The 18056-nt window shown below is 39.4% G+C and overlaps 1 protein-coding gene across 1 annotated transcript; it reads left to right on the top strand.

Moving 5' to 3' along the window:
• The first annotated feature begins 865 nt into the window (after positions 1 to 865).
• LOC125238222 (uncharacterized protein K02A2.6-like) lies at positions 866 to 17890 on the top strand. Its single transcript, XM_048145497.1, has 4 exons — positions 866 to 1066; positions 13431 to 13958; positions 14355 to 16338; positions 16983 to 17890. The coding sequence occupies exons 1-4, from the start codon at positions 866 to 868 to the stop codon at positions 17888 to 17890; spliced, it is 3621 nt and encodes a 1206-aa protein (XP_048001454.1).
• The last annotated feature ends 166 nt before the right edge of the window (positions 17891 to 18056 follow it).

The following is an 18056-nucleotide window of genomic DNA, read 5'->3' as shown; positions in this document are numbered from 1 at the left end:
AGTTTATTTTAGCAATCGTATTCCGGATTGAAAATCGTTCCGCATTCAAGGACTCTCAGATTTGAAAAAAAAAACCTACGCACGAGCGGGTTAGTGAAGAGCACCCCCAGAATTCGGGCAAACTTTAGAAATGTTCTTTAGTACAGCATTAATAGATATTCCTTACCTATATTTTACCGATTACTAAACAACGAAGCCGTGAAATACCGGTTGGACAAACTTTGAGACATTTATCACCGCTTAAAGTAGAGCCAAATATTATTAACATGTATTGTTGGTCATTACCGAACGAAAAATGTTAGACGTTAATAACAGACGTTTTAATTACCTATTCACGTGAGTTGAATTTTCATAACAGGTGTACCAAAATGCGAATTTTTCTATGCAACCTGCTATTGAATCAGAAGAAAAGTTTGCACCCGTATCGACGAATCTCAATTATTAGAGAGGAACTCCGGGGTTATGCAATTTGGCCAAGTTTTTAAACAGGAAGGCATTTATAAAAGCCTCAATAGGGATGATAGATTATAAATGTATGCCTCAATTATCTTCGATATGCGGATAACATCGTCATCTTCAAAGAAGCACATGTTCCCCGTCAGATGCTGGAGGAACTGTATGCCGTCAGTGAGTGTTGGGCTAAAGTAGTTAAACATATGTACAAATTGAAAGTTACGGCAAGGACAGGCTTATCCAAAGCTCCATATATCAGCCTTTATAACAAGTAACAGAGGACAAGTTATCCGGAACAACCAATAAAGCTTGGGTTAAGGAATCCCATAAACGACTAACAGAGGTAAGTCATAATAACAAAATCATCCTTCAATCAAATGGACCAAAGGACACAGTGGATCTCGAGGTGATGATGTGGTCTACGAGCTGGCCAGGCAGCTGGGGTCGACTGCCGATTCTCCTGATGCCCCTCAACAAGGTATGCTCAATAGGAAACTACACACAGCACACTGGCAAAACCAGATCAAATGCTGCTTTCAAACAAGCCAAGCCTAGCATCAATGGAAAACCCACAAAGACGCTGCTTCAACTAGGAAAAGTCCGCATGAGAATGGTATACCATCAATGTCAGAACAGGTCGTAGACTATTTAACAAACATATTTTCATAACAGATGCTATGAACATTCCTCTGTGACGAGGGTGCCTCTCACCTGGTGATGGAGTGAGTGGCTCCATACAGGAAAAAACATATCGGATCCCCGAGAGACCTTTCCAAAGTTCTCCTACTCAACATTAAAGATCTAATAGGATTTCTCGAGGAGATAAGCGGGCAGGACTAGCTAAATCCCCCTCATCACGCAAAATAGGCACAAACGTCGAGTTGAGGCGAACCATACACAATACAGAGACTTGGGTCGGCCTCGCTGCCGGCGGAGATCACAGGGAGGACTTGGATGGCCTTTTCTAGGCTAAAGGACGTATTAAGGGCCAGAATACCAGTGACTGAAGACCAACATGTTTGATCAGTGTGTAACTGGGTACTTCCCACCGTGACATAAGCTTGCGAGACGTGGACACTAACAATGTACTAAATGAAGAGGCTAAAAGTTGCATATAGAGCACAACACGTTCGGTATGTCTTTCTACGATGGAAGCGAAACGAGATGATGTTGATGCGGCGACGGGTCAGAGTTATAGAGATCGGATTGCTACTATAAAATGGGCTTCGGTCGGGCCAGGGCACGCAAGTCGTGATTGGAGGTGGAATATGCGTGTATTGTTTTGGAAGCATAGCCCAGAAACAAGAAGACCTGCCATAAAAGTTCGAAAAATTAGGAGAAAATTAATCTGTTACCTGTGATTGTCTTGAAGGCTTGATATTAGTGATATTGGCTCTACAATCTACATTAGCAGTAATAAGTAATATATTTCTGTGCGTAGGTGAATTAAGGTTTATTCGGTAGGTACCTATATCACGTTGTTTATTAGTAGTCGGATACTTCATAGATATGCCTTATTAATGCATTATATGTATTTTATATTTTTCTTTTGGGGTGTGTTCTTCACCTTTTGTATGCAAGGATTATTTTAACTAAATATAAGTTTTCTCGAACACGGATCAGAGATCGCTTAACCTTTTAAACGCCAAATAGTGAAAAAGAATATGTCGTGCCCCGGACACCAGACAGACGTGAATCGCGATTATTTGAGCAAAATTAGGCGTTAAGAAGGCCCGCTTGGGTCCCAAATGTAATTGGCAAAACTGATGGCCATGGTTAGCGTCCTTAGGAAGCATTTCCAACGACGGCCATATCCCACCATGGTGGTCAAAAGGTTAATGTGATGAGATAGGAACTCAACAATGTCTAGTTTATTTATTTTGTATTATCTCGGTTGGTTGGCGCTGCATAACTAAAGAAATTTTATACATATAATCACATATCTAAAACTGTACTTTACGTCCTATGAGTCCTATGACGTATTTTATTATATTCTTAAAGCTAATAAATTTCGGATACTATCATGTTCAGTTCTTTTCTTAATAAAATTGTAAGTACAATTGCAGAAATATCATATAAATATATATAATCATGTCTTTATTAGTATTCTTTACATATCCCGCACCTTTTTTGGTCTTCTCTGTTTGGCCTAAAGGTTGACTGGTAGAGAATGCAATGTAGTATGAAGTCCGCCTTTTGTAACTGTATATTTTTACTGTGCAATAAAGTTTCAATAAATAAATAAATATACTAAAAACAGCATATTAGTAATCTACAACTTCGACCTGAAGCTTTTAGTACTGTATGCACAACGGTGAATCTCAACGAAGACAGAATTAAAATTAAGCCTCTATGTGTTTACGTAAATTAAGTCTGTATCTTTTATACATCAAATTAAAGGTGAATATAGGCACTATTTTTCTGCATTTAAATATTTATTAAAATATGCAAGATATTTTGTAGAAACATGATTTTTGACAAAAAGTCTTAGAAAAAAAGATATTTTTTTTACATTTTTCGTTAATTACTAACTAATGGTTGAATTTATCGAAACAATGAATATGACAAGTATTTGAGTACACAAAAAGAGCTTTCGTTTGAAAAAAAGAAAATTGAAATCGGACCAATACTTCTGGCGTTATGGTCGATTTTTTAAAACTCAATATCCGCCATCTTGGATTGGCTGCCATTTTGTTTAGCTACCATTTTGAGATGGCAATCATGGTTTTTTAACATCCTTATAAGCCTACCTAACTGCTGTAAAAAGGAAACTTAGTACCCCCAAATTATACCGACTTCTTCACTGGCCCATGGACTATTCGGGTTGGAAGGTCAGATGGCAGTCGCTTTCGTAAAACTAGTGCCTGCGACAAATCTTGGGATTAGTTGTCAAAGCGGACCCCATGCTCGGACCGGATGCTATGAGCCGTGGCAAATGCCGGGATAACGCAAGGAGTTATAATAGTTAGTTAATTATTAGTTATTCACCAATATATTACTATTTATTTTCAGCAACTTTTCGTGCTACAATGTGAGCACTGAGCACCAAGTGTAGAACTCAGTTCAATTAATTTAGGAAGTATTTATGTAACACTGATTTTTTTACTTCTTTAGATATTACATCGCAGATAATTTTATAGTGTAAGATCCAACTTCAACATTCTATAGCTGGTTATTTCTATTTTTTAAGAAGAAGAGAATTGAATTAAATTACTCTCAAAGTATAATCCGAAAATACATTGAAGTTCATGTCTAAAATTCATTTTGCTCATATAACCCGGCAACCTTAAAATCAAGAGTGAACAGGCATCTTCTGGGCGAGCTCACTCCATCGTAGGCCACGTCTTTGCCTTGGCTAGTCTGTGGCCAAGAGTAAGCCCATTTATTTATAATAAAAAAAAAAATGAGAAAATATTCACTTTTGTATATGCATTTCAAAAATTGATTTCGTAACCACACTGGGCGAAAACGCAGTTAGTAATTACTGTAGCAAACGGTTACACTAATTATTGAATGTATTGTCCAGTTTTTTATAACGTAGCCCAGTATTTAGTTCATCACTTTCATCAAATAGCCCAGTTAATTTTAGATTCCATTAAGGGCCAGTTGCATCGACCACATTTGACAGACACATCATCGTCACGCAGCAGACGTCTATGGAACTTCCCATACAAAAAAACAACGAACGCTTTAACGGAGACAGACAGGTTTGGTGCAACCGACCCCAACTCTCAAATAATAGTTCTTACCCTGAGCAGCCTCGCGGGTGCTGTCTCTGCTTGTGTCTCATGATACGGGCAAGGGCAACATCCTCTTGGTGTACCCTTTTACAAAGGCCTGTCAAAAAGGCTTTTACGCGTTGGCTTCGGCCCCGCGCACGCCTCCCAAAGGTCCGGAACACCATTGTTCCATGATGGGAAAGACTGTAACAAACGCGTGTATCTCTAATTATAACATGGTTCCTTATCATAACTCAGTATTTTATTTCAGTAGGTGTGACGATTTCGTTTTCTTTTAACCTTAATTGCTAAAAGTGCCACTGAAACTTGAGCAACACAGAACTAAATCAAGATAGAAGGAAAAAGTGTATCTACTTCGCGTGCGGAAAAGTTAAATAGCGAGCAACATTGTTCGCCGCGCAAGTCAGTCTGCTCCCGACCGCTGCCCGCGAGTGACATACAGTGAAAAATACAAAATGGGTCGGTATTCGATAATTAACTGTTCAAACAGCACCAATAAAAGCAAGGGTGTTAAACAAAGTGTTTCCTATCATCGGTAAGTACCATTTGTCCTAAAATATTTTTTATTAAATAAAAAACACGATTTTCCTATTTTTATCATCAAAACATTAGCTGACGTACGGCCGTCAAACTAGTTTTCCATTGCGGCTTTAATTTGACGAGTCCGACTTGGCGTGCGTTTAAAACAAGCGATATAAAAATAGGCTATTCAAACTGTCGAGACAAAGTGAAGGTAGATTTGTTATTTTGTCCGTCGAACTCACGTCGAACTTAAGAATAGTGGTGCACCACGGAACTATATCGTCATGTAATCATATGCTGCGATTTCCTTATTCGATTTAAATCGATTTTGCGAAGCAGTGGAAATTATAATTATGTTTTTATATTGTTATGAAACTATACATATAAAGTACGAGTGAAAAGTAAATTTAACTTTGAAATAGGTTACAGTTACGGTATTAACGTTGAATTTGTGGTCGGCAGAAAAACAAATACAAACATAATACGCTCTATATTTATTATGAATAAAAATAACTCTAAAAATGTGTTAATGGTTAATTATATTTATATATTACGAAAAGTTGTAACAAATAACATGAGGATAATGCTGTGAGTACATGGTCGATTTTCTTAAAAATATTACGAAATATTAACTAGTATTAATACCTACCTACTAAAATCTTTGTTCCTGGCCTTAGGCAAATTATATACCTACTAGTGAATTGTTTGTCATCACACGAATACAGGTATATACTTACTTCATTTCACAACGAAGATGAACATCCGATATTTTTAACTTCGGCGGGCATCCCGCACGCAACCTCCACAATCGATCGAATGGGTTACGCGGCGACAACGTTCCCATCACTAAAGTACACTCGTGACGTCATAGGCTCGACACAAAACGTTACACGCTCGGTTTCGCTGTTAATCGCCGAGCATTTTCCTTCTATCTTGATTTAGTTCTGTGTTGAGCAATTTCACGTGATTTTATGTATGTATGTTTGTATTTATGTATGTGTAAATCATGTATAGAAATATGCAATCGTCTCTCAGAATACATTGCGTAGATATTACAGGTATAATAGCAACACGCGTATCGGATCGAGGAAATGTCGGACCTCATTCGTTACATTATATTTCGCTTGTTAATCTGACGGAAACTTATAATATTGATTGATGAGTAATCGTATTTTAAGGCCCAGTAGGTTGCAGTGTGTTAAAGACTATTTATATATCTTGATGTGAAGGAAATAATGGAAGTTTTTATGTGACTTTCGAAATTAGACGACTTTTGAAATTACCCTAATGCACCCTACATTCTTTGAATGTTTTTATTGTAAGATTATTAGTCATTAGTGTCATATTACTATTTGCTCAATGTACTATAACATTGCATGATGGTTGACAGTTAAATGTACTGTTGCTAATTCTTCAGATTTTTTGTGGGAAATTATTATAACTTAACTTTCATAGTGTAGCACCAAGCATTTTTAACACGCTTTTATTAGGTCGTCGTGTATGTAACTATGTATGTAATGGAATCTAAGGAAGCTAATTTAACCATCTTCCAGGAGTCTTAGCGTAATGAAAATTGGCAGCTATATGTAGTTCCGATGACAATACAATAATATGGTACTGTTGAGCTGATCTGATGATGGAGTCGGAAGTGAACTGGAACTACATGATGGAACATCGTATTAAAAAGTCTTGTAATGAACTTTGACTACGATTAGGTTTCAAGGTCTGATGATGGAGCCGGAAGATATGAACTGGAACTACATGATGGAAAATCGTATCATAGCTGTTTTTGGGCTTCTTAGAAAAGTCTTGTAATGAACTTTGACTACGATTAGGTTTCATGGTCTGATGATGGAGCCGGAAGATATGAACTGGAACTACATGATGGAACATCGTATCATAGCTGTTTTTGGGCTTCTTAAAAAAGTCTTGTAATGAACTTTGACTACGATTAGGTTTCAAGGTCTGATGATGGAGCCGGAAGATATGAACTGGAACTACATGATGGAACATCGTATCATAGCTGTTTTTGGGCTTCTTAGAAAAGTCTTGTAATGAACTATGACTACGATTAGGTTTCAAGGCCTGATGATGGTGCCGGAAGATAAGAACAGAAAAAGGGGGGGCTCGAGGGGGAAGCATGAAAGAAAGATCAACGTAGTATTTAAAATAAGTTGGGTTAGCGTTTTCTTGTGACCTTTCAGAGCAAACAAAGGGGGCTCGGGGGCGAAGCCCCCGCATAAAAGAAAGATCAACGTTGTATTTAAAATAAGTTGGGTTAAGGTTTTCTTGTGATCCTTAAGAGTAAAGAAAAGGGGGCTCGGGGGCGAAGCCCCCGCATGAAAGAAAGATCAACGTAGTATTTAGAATAAGTTGGGTTAGCGTTTTCTTGTGACCTTTAAGAGCAAACAAAGGGGGGTTCGGGGGGCGAAGCCCCCCGCATCAAAGAAAGATCAACGTAGTATTTAAGATAAGTTGGGTAAGCGTTTTCTTGTGACCTTTAAGAGCAAACAAAGGGGGGCTCGGGGGGCGAAGCCCCCGCATAAAACGAAGATTAACGTAGTATTTAAAATAAGTTGGGTTAGCGTTTTCTTGTGACCCTTAAGAGTAACGAAAAGGGGGCTCGGGGGCGAAGCCCCCGCATAAAAGAAAGATCAACGTTGTATTTAAAATAAGTTGGGTTAGCGTTTTCTTGTGACCTTTAAGAGCAAACAAAGGGGGGCTCGGGGGGCGAAGCCCCCCGCATAAAAGAAAGATCAACGTTGTATTTAAAATAAGTTGGTTTAGGGTTTTCTTGTGACCCTTAAGAGTAACGAAAAGGGGGGCTCGGGGGGCGAAGCCCCCCGCATGAAAGAAAGATCAACGTAGTATTTAAGATAAGTTGGGTTAGCGTTTTCTTGTGACCTTTAAGAGCAAACAAAGGGGGTCTCGGGGGGCGAAGCCCCCCGCATAAAAGAAAGATCAACGTTGTATTTAAAATAAGTTGGTTTAGGGTTTTCTTGTGACCCTTAAGAGTAACGAAAAGGGGGGCTCGGGGGCGAAGCCCCCGCATGAAAGAAAGATCAACGTAGTATTTAAGATAAGTTGGGTTAGCGTTTTCTTGTGACCTTTAAGAGCAAACAAAGGGGGTCTCGGGGGGCGAAGCCCCCCGCATAAAAGAAAGATAAACGTTGTATTTAAAATAAGTTGGGTCAAGGTTTTCTTGTGATCCTTAAGAGTAAAGAAAAGGGGGCTCGGGGGCGAAGCCCCCGCATGAAAGAAAGATCAACGTAGTATTTAGAATAAGTTGGGTTAGCGTTTTCTTGTGACCTTTAAGAGCAAACAAAGGGGGGTTCGGGGGGCGAAGCCCCCCGCATGAAAGAAAGATCAACGTAGTATTTAAGATAAGTTAGGTAAGCGTTTTCTTGTGACCTTTAAGAGCAAACAAAGGGGGGCTCGGGGGGCGAAGCCCCCCGCATAAAACGAAGATTAACGTAGTATTTAAAATAAGTTGGGTTAGCGTTTTCTTGTGACCCTTAAGAGTAACGAAAAGGGGGGCTCGGGGTGCGAAGCCCCCCGCATAAAAGAAAGATCAACGTTGTATTTAAAATAAGTTGGGTTAGCGTTTTCTTGTGACCTTTAAGAGCAAACAAAGGGGGCTCGGGGGCGAAGCCCCCGCATGAAAGAAAGATCAACGTTGTATTTAAAATAAGTTGGTTTAGGGTTTTCTTGTGACCCTTAAGAGTAACGAAAAGGGGGCTCGGGGGCGAAGCCCCCCGCATAAAAGAAAGATTAACGTAGTATTTAAAATTAGTTGGGTTAGCGTTTTCTTGTGACCTTTCAGAGCAAACAAAGGGGGCTCGGGGGCGAAGCCCCCGCATAAAAGAAAGATCAACGTTGTATTTAAAATAAGTTGGGTTAAGGTTTTCTTGTGATCCTTAAGAGTAAAGAAAAGGGGGCTCGGGGGCGAAGCCCCCGCATGAAAGAAAGATCAACGTAGTATTTAGAATAAGTTGGGTTAGCGTTTTCTTGTGACCTTTAAGAGCAAACAAAGGGTGGTTCGGGGGGCGAAGCCCCCCGCATGAAAGAAAGATCAACGTTGTATTTAAAATAAGTTGGTTTAGGGTTTTCTTGTGACCCTTAAGAGTAACGAAAAGGGGGCTCGGGGGCGAAGCCCCCGCATAAAAGAAAGATCAACGTTGTATTTAAAATAAGTTGGTTTAGGGTTTTCTTGTGACCCTTAAGAGTAACGAAAAGGGGGCTCGGGGGGCGAAGCCCCCCGCATAAAAGAAAGATCAACGTAGTATTTAAAATAAGTTGGGTTAGGGTTTTCTTGTGACCCTTAAGAGTAACGAAAAGGGGGGCTCGGGGGGCGAAGCACCCCGCATAAAAGAAAGATAAACGTTGTATTTGTAATGTATGTGGGTAGATTTAGGTTTCTACAATAGAGGGTAGATTTCTCACATTGTTTGTCGATGGATTAAACGTAATACTGAACGGACGTGTTTTGTGATCTCCTCATATCCTGGATTCCCTAGACCCTCGGCAGAAACTCTTCAGTGGCGACGAGAACAATTGGACATCAGTGCATTTGATAAGTGTTTAGTTTGTTATAGACAGTGTACGATATGCCGGTGGGAAAGGTCGGGCCGTTTGACCTTAACAATGACAACTGGGAACTGTATGTTGACCGTTTAGAACAATATTTCGTGGCAAACGAGGTTAAAACTGACATGAAAGTGGCTACGCTGATAACAGTGATGGGCGGTGACGCTTATGAACTAATGGTGAACTTGTGCACACCCGCGAAACCAGCTAGTAAAACGTATAGTAAGTAAGTAAGTAAGTAATGTATTTATTGTAAGCTGTGTACATAAAGGTGTTCAATATTTCAAAAACAAAGTATCAACAGTTGCTCGTTACGAACGTACAATATAGAATCTTAAAAAATAAATAACAACTATATACATTGTAACATCTTAGAATCTAATACATTTCACTATCTGCCTCCAGCACTTCGAAAAATTCTTTGAGGCTATAAAAAACATTATCCGTAAGAAACTTTTTCAACTTAAATTTAAATTTCTTACCATCTAACATTTTAATATAATTAGGCAAGGCATTAAATACTCTAATAGAAGTAAAGTAGGCGCTTTTGTAGAACAAAGTATTTTTAGCCTTTGGACACACTAAATTATACTTGTACTTTTCTCTTAGATTGTCTCTTAATGACGATTTTTTAGCGAAATATTCGAAATTATTTTTTACAAAAGTACAAAGTTCTAAAACATAAATACCCGTAAGAGTGAGTAGTCTTTTATCTTTAAATACATTCCGAACTGATTCTTCAGTACTCATACGGTATATAGTGCGCACGCATCTTTTTTGTAAAAGAAAAGTACTTTCTACATCTACGGAATTTCCCCAGAAAATAATTCCGTAGGATAGCAGTGGAAAAACATTTGCATAATAGGTATTTCTGACAATATTTTCAGAACAAGTACCCGATAAGATCGACAAAGCGTAACATTGGCTGGAAATCAATTTATTAATTCGAGCAATATGCTCTTTCCAGTTTAGGAAATTATCAATAGTGACACCCAGGAAACGAATATTACTAACTTCTTCTATTGTTGTTCCGCCTTCCGTAATATTTAACTCTATAGGAGTTGTATTATAATGTCTAAACTGAATGTATTTAGTTTTATTTAAGTTGACTTTAAGATTAAGCGAATGAAGCCAATCTATTACATTTTTAAGGGTTGAATTTATATTGTTCTCCATATGTGGTGTGTTACGTATATCCCCAGAAAAAAGTATAGTGGCATCATCCGCAAACAACACGCACAATTATTCGTCAACAATTTTAGGAAATTCATTAACATATATTAAGAACAAGAGAGGCCCCAGGACACTACCTTGAGGTACCCCTGTATTAGAAGTTTCAAAAGTCGAAAGAGTATCAATTAATGTTTTAAGTTCTTTGGAGTAATTGGTTACCATAGTAGCTTGTTGTCTATTTTTTAAATATGACTTAAGTAATCCGAGAACGTGACCTCTTACTCCAATATTGTCTAACTGTTTTAAGAGTATATCGTGTACGACGCAGTCAAAAGCTTTAGACATGTCTAAAAGCAAAGATACACAAGGTTGCTTATCATTAACTGTATCCCATATGCCCTTAAACATTTTAAAAATTGCCAGAGAAGTAGATTTTTGTTTTTGGAATCCAAATTGATTTGGATTCAAGATTTTTTTATAATTCAAGTAGTTATCTAGTCTTATATAAATTACTTTTTCGAAAATTTTAGAGAAACTGGACAACAAAGCAATAGGTCTGTAATTATTTATGTTATCCATAGCGCCCTTTTTATGCAATGGCTTTATGATCGCTATTTTTAAGGAAGTTGGAAATATACCTGTGCTTAACATAAGATTAATAATATGGACAAGAGGATCAGCTATGTAGTCAATACTTGATTTAATAAGTTTCATGGGAATGCCATCATGTCCAGAACTTTTCTTATTCTTTAAAGATGCTACTATTTTTCTTATTTCATACGCATCAACGGGCACTACATACATACTATTACACACCTTATCGGTCATAAGTTTGTAGTCTTGTAAACTGTGTGAGAAATTGGTTTGCGGATCAGTGAAAAATTTATTGAATGTATCAGCAATTTCTTGTGGTTCCTTTATAGTTTTACAATCTAAAGTTAATTTCTCAATTGAAGGAGGAATGGTGTTTGTGGTTGAGGTGTGTTGTTTTATAAGGCCCCACATAGCTTTAGTTTTATTAACACTGTCATGTATGTATTTATCGTTTGCTATTATTTTTGATTTTCTAATTACTTTTTTAAGAACCCTGCAATACCTTTTATATCTCTGTATGTAGCCGTTCTTAGGATTTTTTGATTTAGCAAATACATTGAGCGTTTGATTTTACATGATTTAATTATTCCTACCGTCTTCCAATTAGGTTTCCTTTTATAAGTTTTTTTTATTCGTTCTAAAGGTATGCAGAGATTATATATCAGTTGATAAAGGTCTATAAATGCTTCGTAAGCTGAGTTTACGTCTGTTTTCTCATAGACATGTAAGAAACTTATTTGAGATAAATATTTTATAAATATCTCTATGTTCGCATCAATTTTTCTAGTGTGTACATACCAAAACTTTTCGTGAAAGCTAACACTAGTAGGTATTTTAATGATTTGACCAGTGTGATCAGAAAGCCCCATATTCATAATTTTAGAGACGCACTGTCGTTGGTTAGTTAGTATATTATCTATGCAAGTTTGACTTTGATTTGTAATCCTGGTGGGTTCAAATATTGTCAAAAACATATTAAACTTACTTAGAGTTTCCTTAAAAGCTATTGTTGATGAGTCATTATTCAAAATATTTATATTGAAGTCACCTGCAATGAATAGTTTTTGTTTTAAATTTCGGGTACGTAGAGTTAATTTACACAATAGGCATTCAAGTTTTTCTATGAACAGTTTAAAATCACTACCCGGTACTCTATATATAGTTACTATAGAAAATCCTAACTCAGGTATAAAGATACCACATAATTCAATATGCATTTCAACCGACATTTCAGATACCCATTGAAGGTTTATACAATTTATAGAGTTTTGTACGTAAATACATACTCCACCCCTCGTTTTACGGGTTCTGCAAAAATACGAAACCGGTTTGTAACCATCAATCTGACATATAGGTACTTCATTATTTTTTAAGAATGTTTCGGTGAGACATAGTACATGTATTTCAGTGTTAGAAGAGAGTAGCTCAATCTGACTAATTTTAGAACGCAAGCTTTGTATATTTTGATGATATATATTGAAAGTTCTATCATTAGTCACGAAAAGTCTCGGTAGCAACCGAAACCTTTTCTGTCATGGACGTTTCAGCATCGGCCATCAAGAGAGTATCGGTTTGGGTCCCTACGCATACCGATGTAATAGCCTTTTTTTCAGAGCCAGGAGTAAATGCCTCAATATTAGTCGGCACAAAATTATAATATTCATACTTATAATTCAAGCATGATATGTGATTTAAAAACGAACGGCATAGATTTAACCTGCTAGATTTTTTATTAGAATTATATCTAGAATCAGGTTTTACATAAGTTGTGTAAGTTTTAAATTCAGCACTTAGTGACTGATATATGTTTTGTATTTCATTTCTGTCCTTAGCCCGGCAATACATGTCCGATAGCAAAATATTTGTATGTGACAATTTATCTAGATTATTATACAGTACATATTGAAATTTCATGAGACTCGAGTTATTATTGCCACAGATAATAACAATATAATCACACTCAGAAAAGTCATTACACAAATTTAAACAATTTTCCAATAATTTATCAATAGAGGCATGTTGTTTATACCATGATGTAACGATAAAAGAGTCCCCAAGCTGATTTTGTAGAAATCTTCTCAATAAAACACAATTTTGGTCAGAAAATATCATGATTCTCCTTTTTGTATGATCAGCTGGTCGAGTTAATGAAGGGTCATTTAAATCCAAAGCCTAGTTTGCTCGCAGAACGTTTTAAATTCCGTCAGCGGGTGCAAAAACATGACGAAAATATTGCGAACTTCGTAACGGACCTTAAAAAACTTAGTAAGGACTGCAGTTTCACAGGGGATAGTTTGAAGACTTTTTGAAGGAAAAGTTGAGAGATCAGTTCGTGTGCGGTCTGTTAAATGATGACATTAGACAGAAGTTGTTCACGGAGGACGACACGATCACTTTCGATCGGGCGTACAAGCTCGCCGTGGCCATGGAGGCGGCCGAGGTCAACGCGGCGCTAGTGGAGGACTGTGCTCGGAGTCGAACCAGCGACAGTATGCCAGCGAGTGCGACGACATCGGTGCATCATGTGGGTCGGGCCGGCCGAGGCCGGGCGGCGGACGAGCCACAGCGGGCCGAGCGAGCCGCGGGAAGATAACGGGCGGCGGCGGTCCAAGCGCCATAAGCGGAGCGGATAGCGGGAAGTGGCGAGGCTTCGGGCAAAACAATAACACGGAGTTAAATGGAGCATGTAAAGTGTGCGGAGCGAAGCATGAAGCCGACAGATGCAAATTTAAGAAATATGTCTGTCAAGTGTGTAACCAAGAGGGACACTTAAAAAGGGTATGTCCTAAGTTGCGGGGAAATTCGTCTCTATACAACGTGAGGGAGGAGAAGGGTGTGTATTGGGACAATTCGGACAGCGGAGACAGCAGCGGCAGCGACAGTGAAGAGGTAAACATTTTTCCGTTAAGTAGCAGCGATTCGCTTGTATGTGAACCATACACCATAGATGTTAACATTGCCGGAAAGTGGTTAAAAATGGAAATAGACACCGGTGCTGCGATTTCGTGTATAAGTTTAGAGTGTTATAAAAAGTTATTCTCTCATTGCAAATTACAAAGAACTAATTTAGTGTTGAATTATTATAGTGTAGATGTTAAGGTAAAACCTGTAGGTAAAATAACAGCGAATGTGCAGTGTAATGGAATGTGTAAAGAATTAGACTTATATGTTATTGAAAATGGTAAAACTAGCCTATTAGGTAGACGCTGGATAAGGGCGTTTAATATTATAGATAGGGCTAAATTAGAAAGTTTAGAATGTAAACAAGTGGTTAATGTAAACAAGTTGTTTGATGAGGCGGAATTTAGTTCCAGATACTGTGAGGTGTTTGCGGAGGGCTTGGGCCGGTTCACGGGCGGCACGGTCGGGTTCCACCTGCGGCCGGGCGCGCGGCCGCTGTTCCTGCGCGCGCGCCCGCTGGCGTACGCGCTGCGCGAGCCGGTGGAGCGCGCGCTCGACCAGATGGTGCGCGACGGGATCATCACGCCGGTCGCCACCTCCGACTGGGCCACGCCTATAGTCCCGGTAGTTAAGAAAGATGGCACCATAAGGGTATGTGCTGATTTTAAATTAACGCTAAATAAATGTCTAGAAGTGGACCACTATCCTTTGCCGAAAGTAGAAGATTTGCTGACTAAATTACACGGGGGAATTAAATTCACAAAATTGAACCTGTCGCAAGCTTACGCCCAGTTTGAATTAAATGATGAGTCTAAGAAGTATACGGTTATTAATACCCATAAGGGTTTATTTATGTACAATAGGTTAATATATGGGCTAGCGTCTAGTCCTGGTATTTTCCAAAGAAAACTCGAACAGTTGTTTGCAGACATGCCCAGGGTAGGTGTCTTCCTAGATGACTTGATCATAACAGGGGTCGACGACCGATCGCACATAGACACGCTTTACGAGGTGTTTGAAAGGTTAAGGAAATACGGTCTAAAGGTTAAAAAGGACAAATGTACGTTGTTTGCTGACTCTGTAACGTATCTCGGTTTCGTAATTAGTAAGCACGGCGTGCATACATGCCCTGAAAAAATTGAAGCGATCAAACAGGTACCGGTTCCTAATAATGTGTCAGAATTGCGGTCATTTTTAGGTTTAGTAATGTACTATGCGAAGTTCGTACCAAATATAAGTACCATTCTGACGCCCCTCTACGCGCTTTTGCGAAAAGAAGTGAAGTACGAGTGGAGTGACGCTTGCATGCGCGCGTTTAAGGAGGTAAAGCGTATGTTGGTTTCGGGCGATATATTAGCGCATTATTCACCAGACCTTCCCCTGATTCTGACTACAGACGCGAGTAGTGTAGGGGTTGGCGCTGTGATATCGCACCTCGTGCCCTGCGCCGGCGGCACGGGCGCTATCGAGCGGCCGATAGCGTACTCGTCGCGGGTACTGAACGCCGCGGAGAAGTCGTATTCGCAAATTGAACGGGAAGCACTTTCAATAATTTATGGGGTCCGAAAATTTCACCAGTACTTATATGGTAGGAAGTTTATTCTAAGAACGGACCATAAGCCCTTGGTGACAATTTTCGGCGATAAGGTAGGAGTACCTGTAATGGCTGCAAGTCGTATGCAGAGGTGGGCAGTTATTCTAGCTGGTTACGATTATACCATTGAGTATGTGCGCAGTGAAGGGAACGCGGCCGATGCTTTATCTCGCTTGCCGGTGGGTAAGGAGAAAAAGCAACGAAAGGAAGTGACATATTTAAATTTTATCCAAAACTTCCTGCCGATTACGAGGAAAATGGTACAAGATCACATTAGTAAGGATGAAGTAGTAAAGAAAGTTTTTCTGTTTGTATTATCCGGCTGGCCTGCTAGTTGTGACGAGGAAGCTCTTAAACCATATTACCTGCGGCGCAATGAATTGTATATAGACCGGGGTTGCATAATTTGGGGTTATAGGTTAGTCGTTCCAGAGGCCTTGAGAAGCAAGTTACTCAAAGAATTACATGTTGGCCATTTAGGTATAGTGAAAATGAAGAGCTTAGCCCGTAGCGTGATGTGGTGGCCCGGAATAGACAGCGATATCGAGGAGTTAGGTAAGCAGTGCACGACGTGCGCGCTAGAGGGCGCCGCGCCGCCGCGAGCGCCGCCGCAGCCGTGGCCGTACCATCCGGAGCCCTGGTCACGTTTACATGTTGATTTCCTGGGTCCTTTTCATGGTGAAACTTTTCTAGTCATTGTAGATTCTACAACTAAATGGTTGGAAATATTCAAAATGGCTAAAACGACTGCTAGGGGAGTAATTAAAGCGTTACGTGAGACTTTTGCCCGCTTTGGGTTACCGGCATACCCCGTAATCGAACCGGCAAATCTGTAGCAGATGTACGTCAGGGTTGTCACTACCTATGTATGTACTTGTACTACGAATACAAAAAAACACACATGTTATTGAACATATCTTTATTAACTAAACATCTTATTTACCTCCACAGAATTTTGAAATAAACTATGCTTCTGTATAATTACGTCCTTATCCATGAATGTAATGTATGAAAGGCACCATCGTGAATTATATTTAAGTTGTGATCCATCTGAACCTTCTTCTCTATTGTATATAGTCACTCCATGTTTCCACTTCATACACTGAGAGAAAATACAACCAGTTTTCATGTTCGTTCAACTAGTTTTTTGGTTAAAATAGCGCCTACGTGCTCTTTGGTTCAAATAACAAGCTACTTGTCATTTGAATCGGCAATATATTTGAATCATCAAGTCGAAAATGCGTGCTCTTATGAATAAAATAACATACACATTTAAACGCATTTAACATTGATGACATTGACATATTAATAATCTATTTTCTTTGATAGAAAATCAAACAAGGTTTTATCTAAAGAGGGTCAGTAAGGTTATTTTTACTTATCATATCATTATTAGTACTTATCAATCATACGTGCAGTATGCAGTAGAGTAAAGAAATTATTCATCGTGATCGCCAACCCTGACATCAAACTGTCAAATGCTATGGTTTTGCTATATCCGTTACGAGGTATGTTACCGGTAGAGGTAGTTTCGGACAATGGTCCTCCGTTCACTTCTAAAGAGTACGCACATTTTATGGAAACTAACGGTATCAAAATGACGTTCACGCCAGCTTACCATCCGGCCTCGAACGGCGCTGCGGAAAACGCGGTGAAATTATGCAAGCGAGCCATCAAAAAGGCACTTCGAGATGGTTGTGACGTCGATGAAGCTCTTCAAGCATATCTCATGATGTACAGGAACGTCGAACACGGTTCCACGGGGTCTGCTCCAGCTATGTTGTTACAACGGAGAAGGCTGCGATCGAGGCTAGACTTATTAAGGGGTACTCGGCAGGTCAAATCTAGGGTACAGCAAGCTCAAGACAAACTGGTGTATAACGCGGGAGGTAAACCCAGGGAACTTAATGTAGGCGATAACGTATGGGCGCGAGATCATGCCGGGGGAAGCTGGGTAAGTGGTCTGGTTAAGGAGAAAGTAGGGTCCCGGAATTTTATTATAGCTAGGGGAAGTGGTCCACAACTAAAAAGGCATTTAGACCAGATTAAAAAAAGGCGTAGTAGTTATACAGTGGCCCTGCCAGAGGTGTCGGAGGCGGCGCCAGGCGAGGAATCCGCACCCGCAGTTAACGGGACTGAGGCAAGTCAGAGCTTGCGCGCGCCGGACTCTGTGGTGGAACCCGATCTTAAGGAACCACCTCAGCCATCTATAGAAATCGGGTCTCAAGACGCCGTACCCAGTCGCACGGAATGTAATGCGTCTCCTGCGGACCGACCCAAGCGCATGCGTAAACCCATGCAAAGATATGGCTTCGAGTTCGATTAAATATTGTATCCCATTTATTTTGTTACAAATAGCATACTACACGTACCTAGTTGTAAGAAAAACGTGTATTATTAAGGGTGAGGGTGTAATGTATGTGGGTAGATTTAGGTTTCTACAATAGAGGGTAGATTTCTCACATTGTTTGTCGATGGATTAAACGTAATAC

This window comes from Leguminivora glycinivorella, chromosome 23 (genome assembly GCF_023078275.1).
Source record: "Leguminivora glycinivorella isolate SPB_JAAS2020 chromosome 23, LegGlyc_1.1, whole genome shotgun sequence".
Lineage (NCBI taxonomy): Eukaryota > Metazoa > Arthropoda > Insecta > Lepidoptera > Tortricidae > Leguminivora > Leguminivora glycinivorella.
The sequence above is the reverse complement of the archived record's forward strand: the minus strand, read 5'-3'. Positions and strand labels throughout refer to the sequence as shown.

Excerpts from the sequence above, each read along its gene's own strand:
- LOC125238222 (XM_048145497.1), top strand. The coding sequence starts at position 866 with ATGTGGTCTACGAGCTGGCCAGGCAGCTGGGGTCGACTGCCGATTCTC. Across the intron at positions 1,067-13,430 it reads GAAAAGTCCGCATGAGAATG|ACAGAAGTTGTTCACGGAGG; the intron begins GTATACCATCAA and ends TGATGACATTAG. Across the intron at positions 13,959-14,354 it reads GCGGCAGCGACAGTGAAGAG|TTGTTTGATGAGGCGGAATT; the intron begins GTAAACATTTTT and ends AATGTAAACAAG.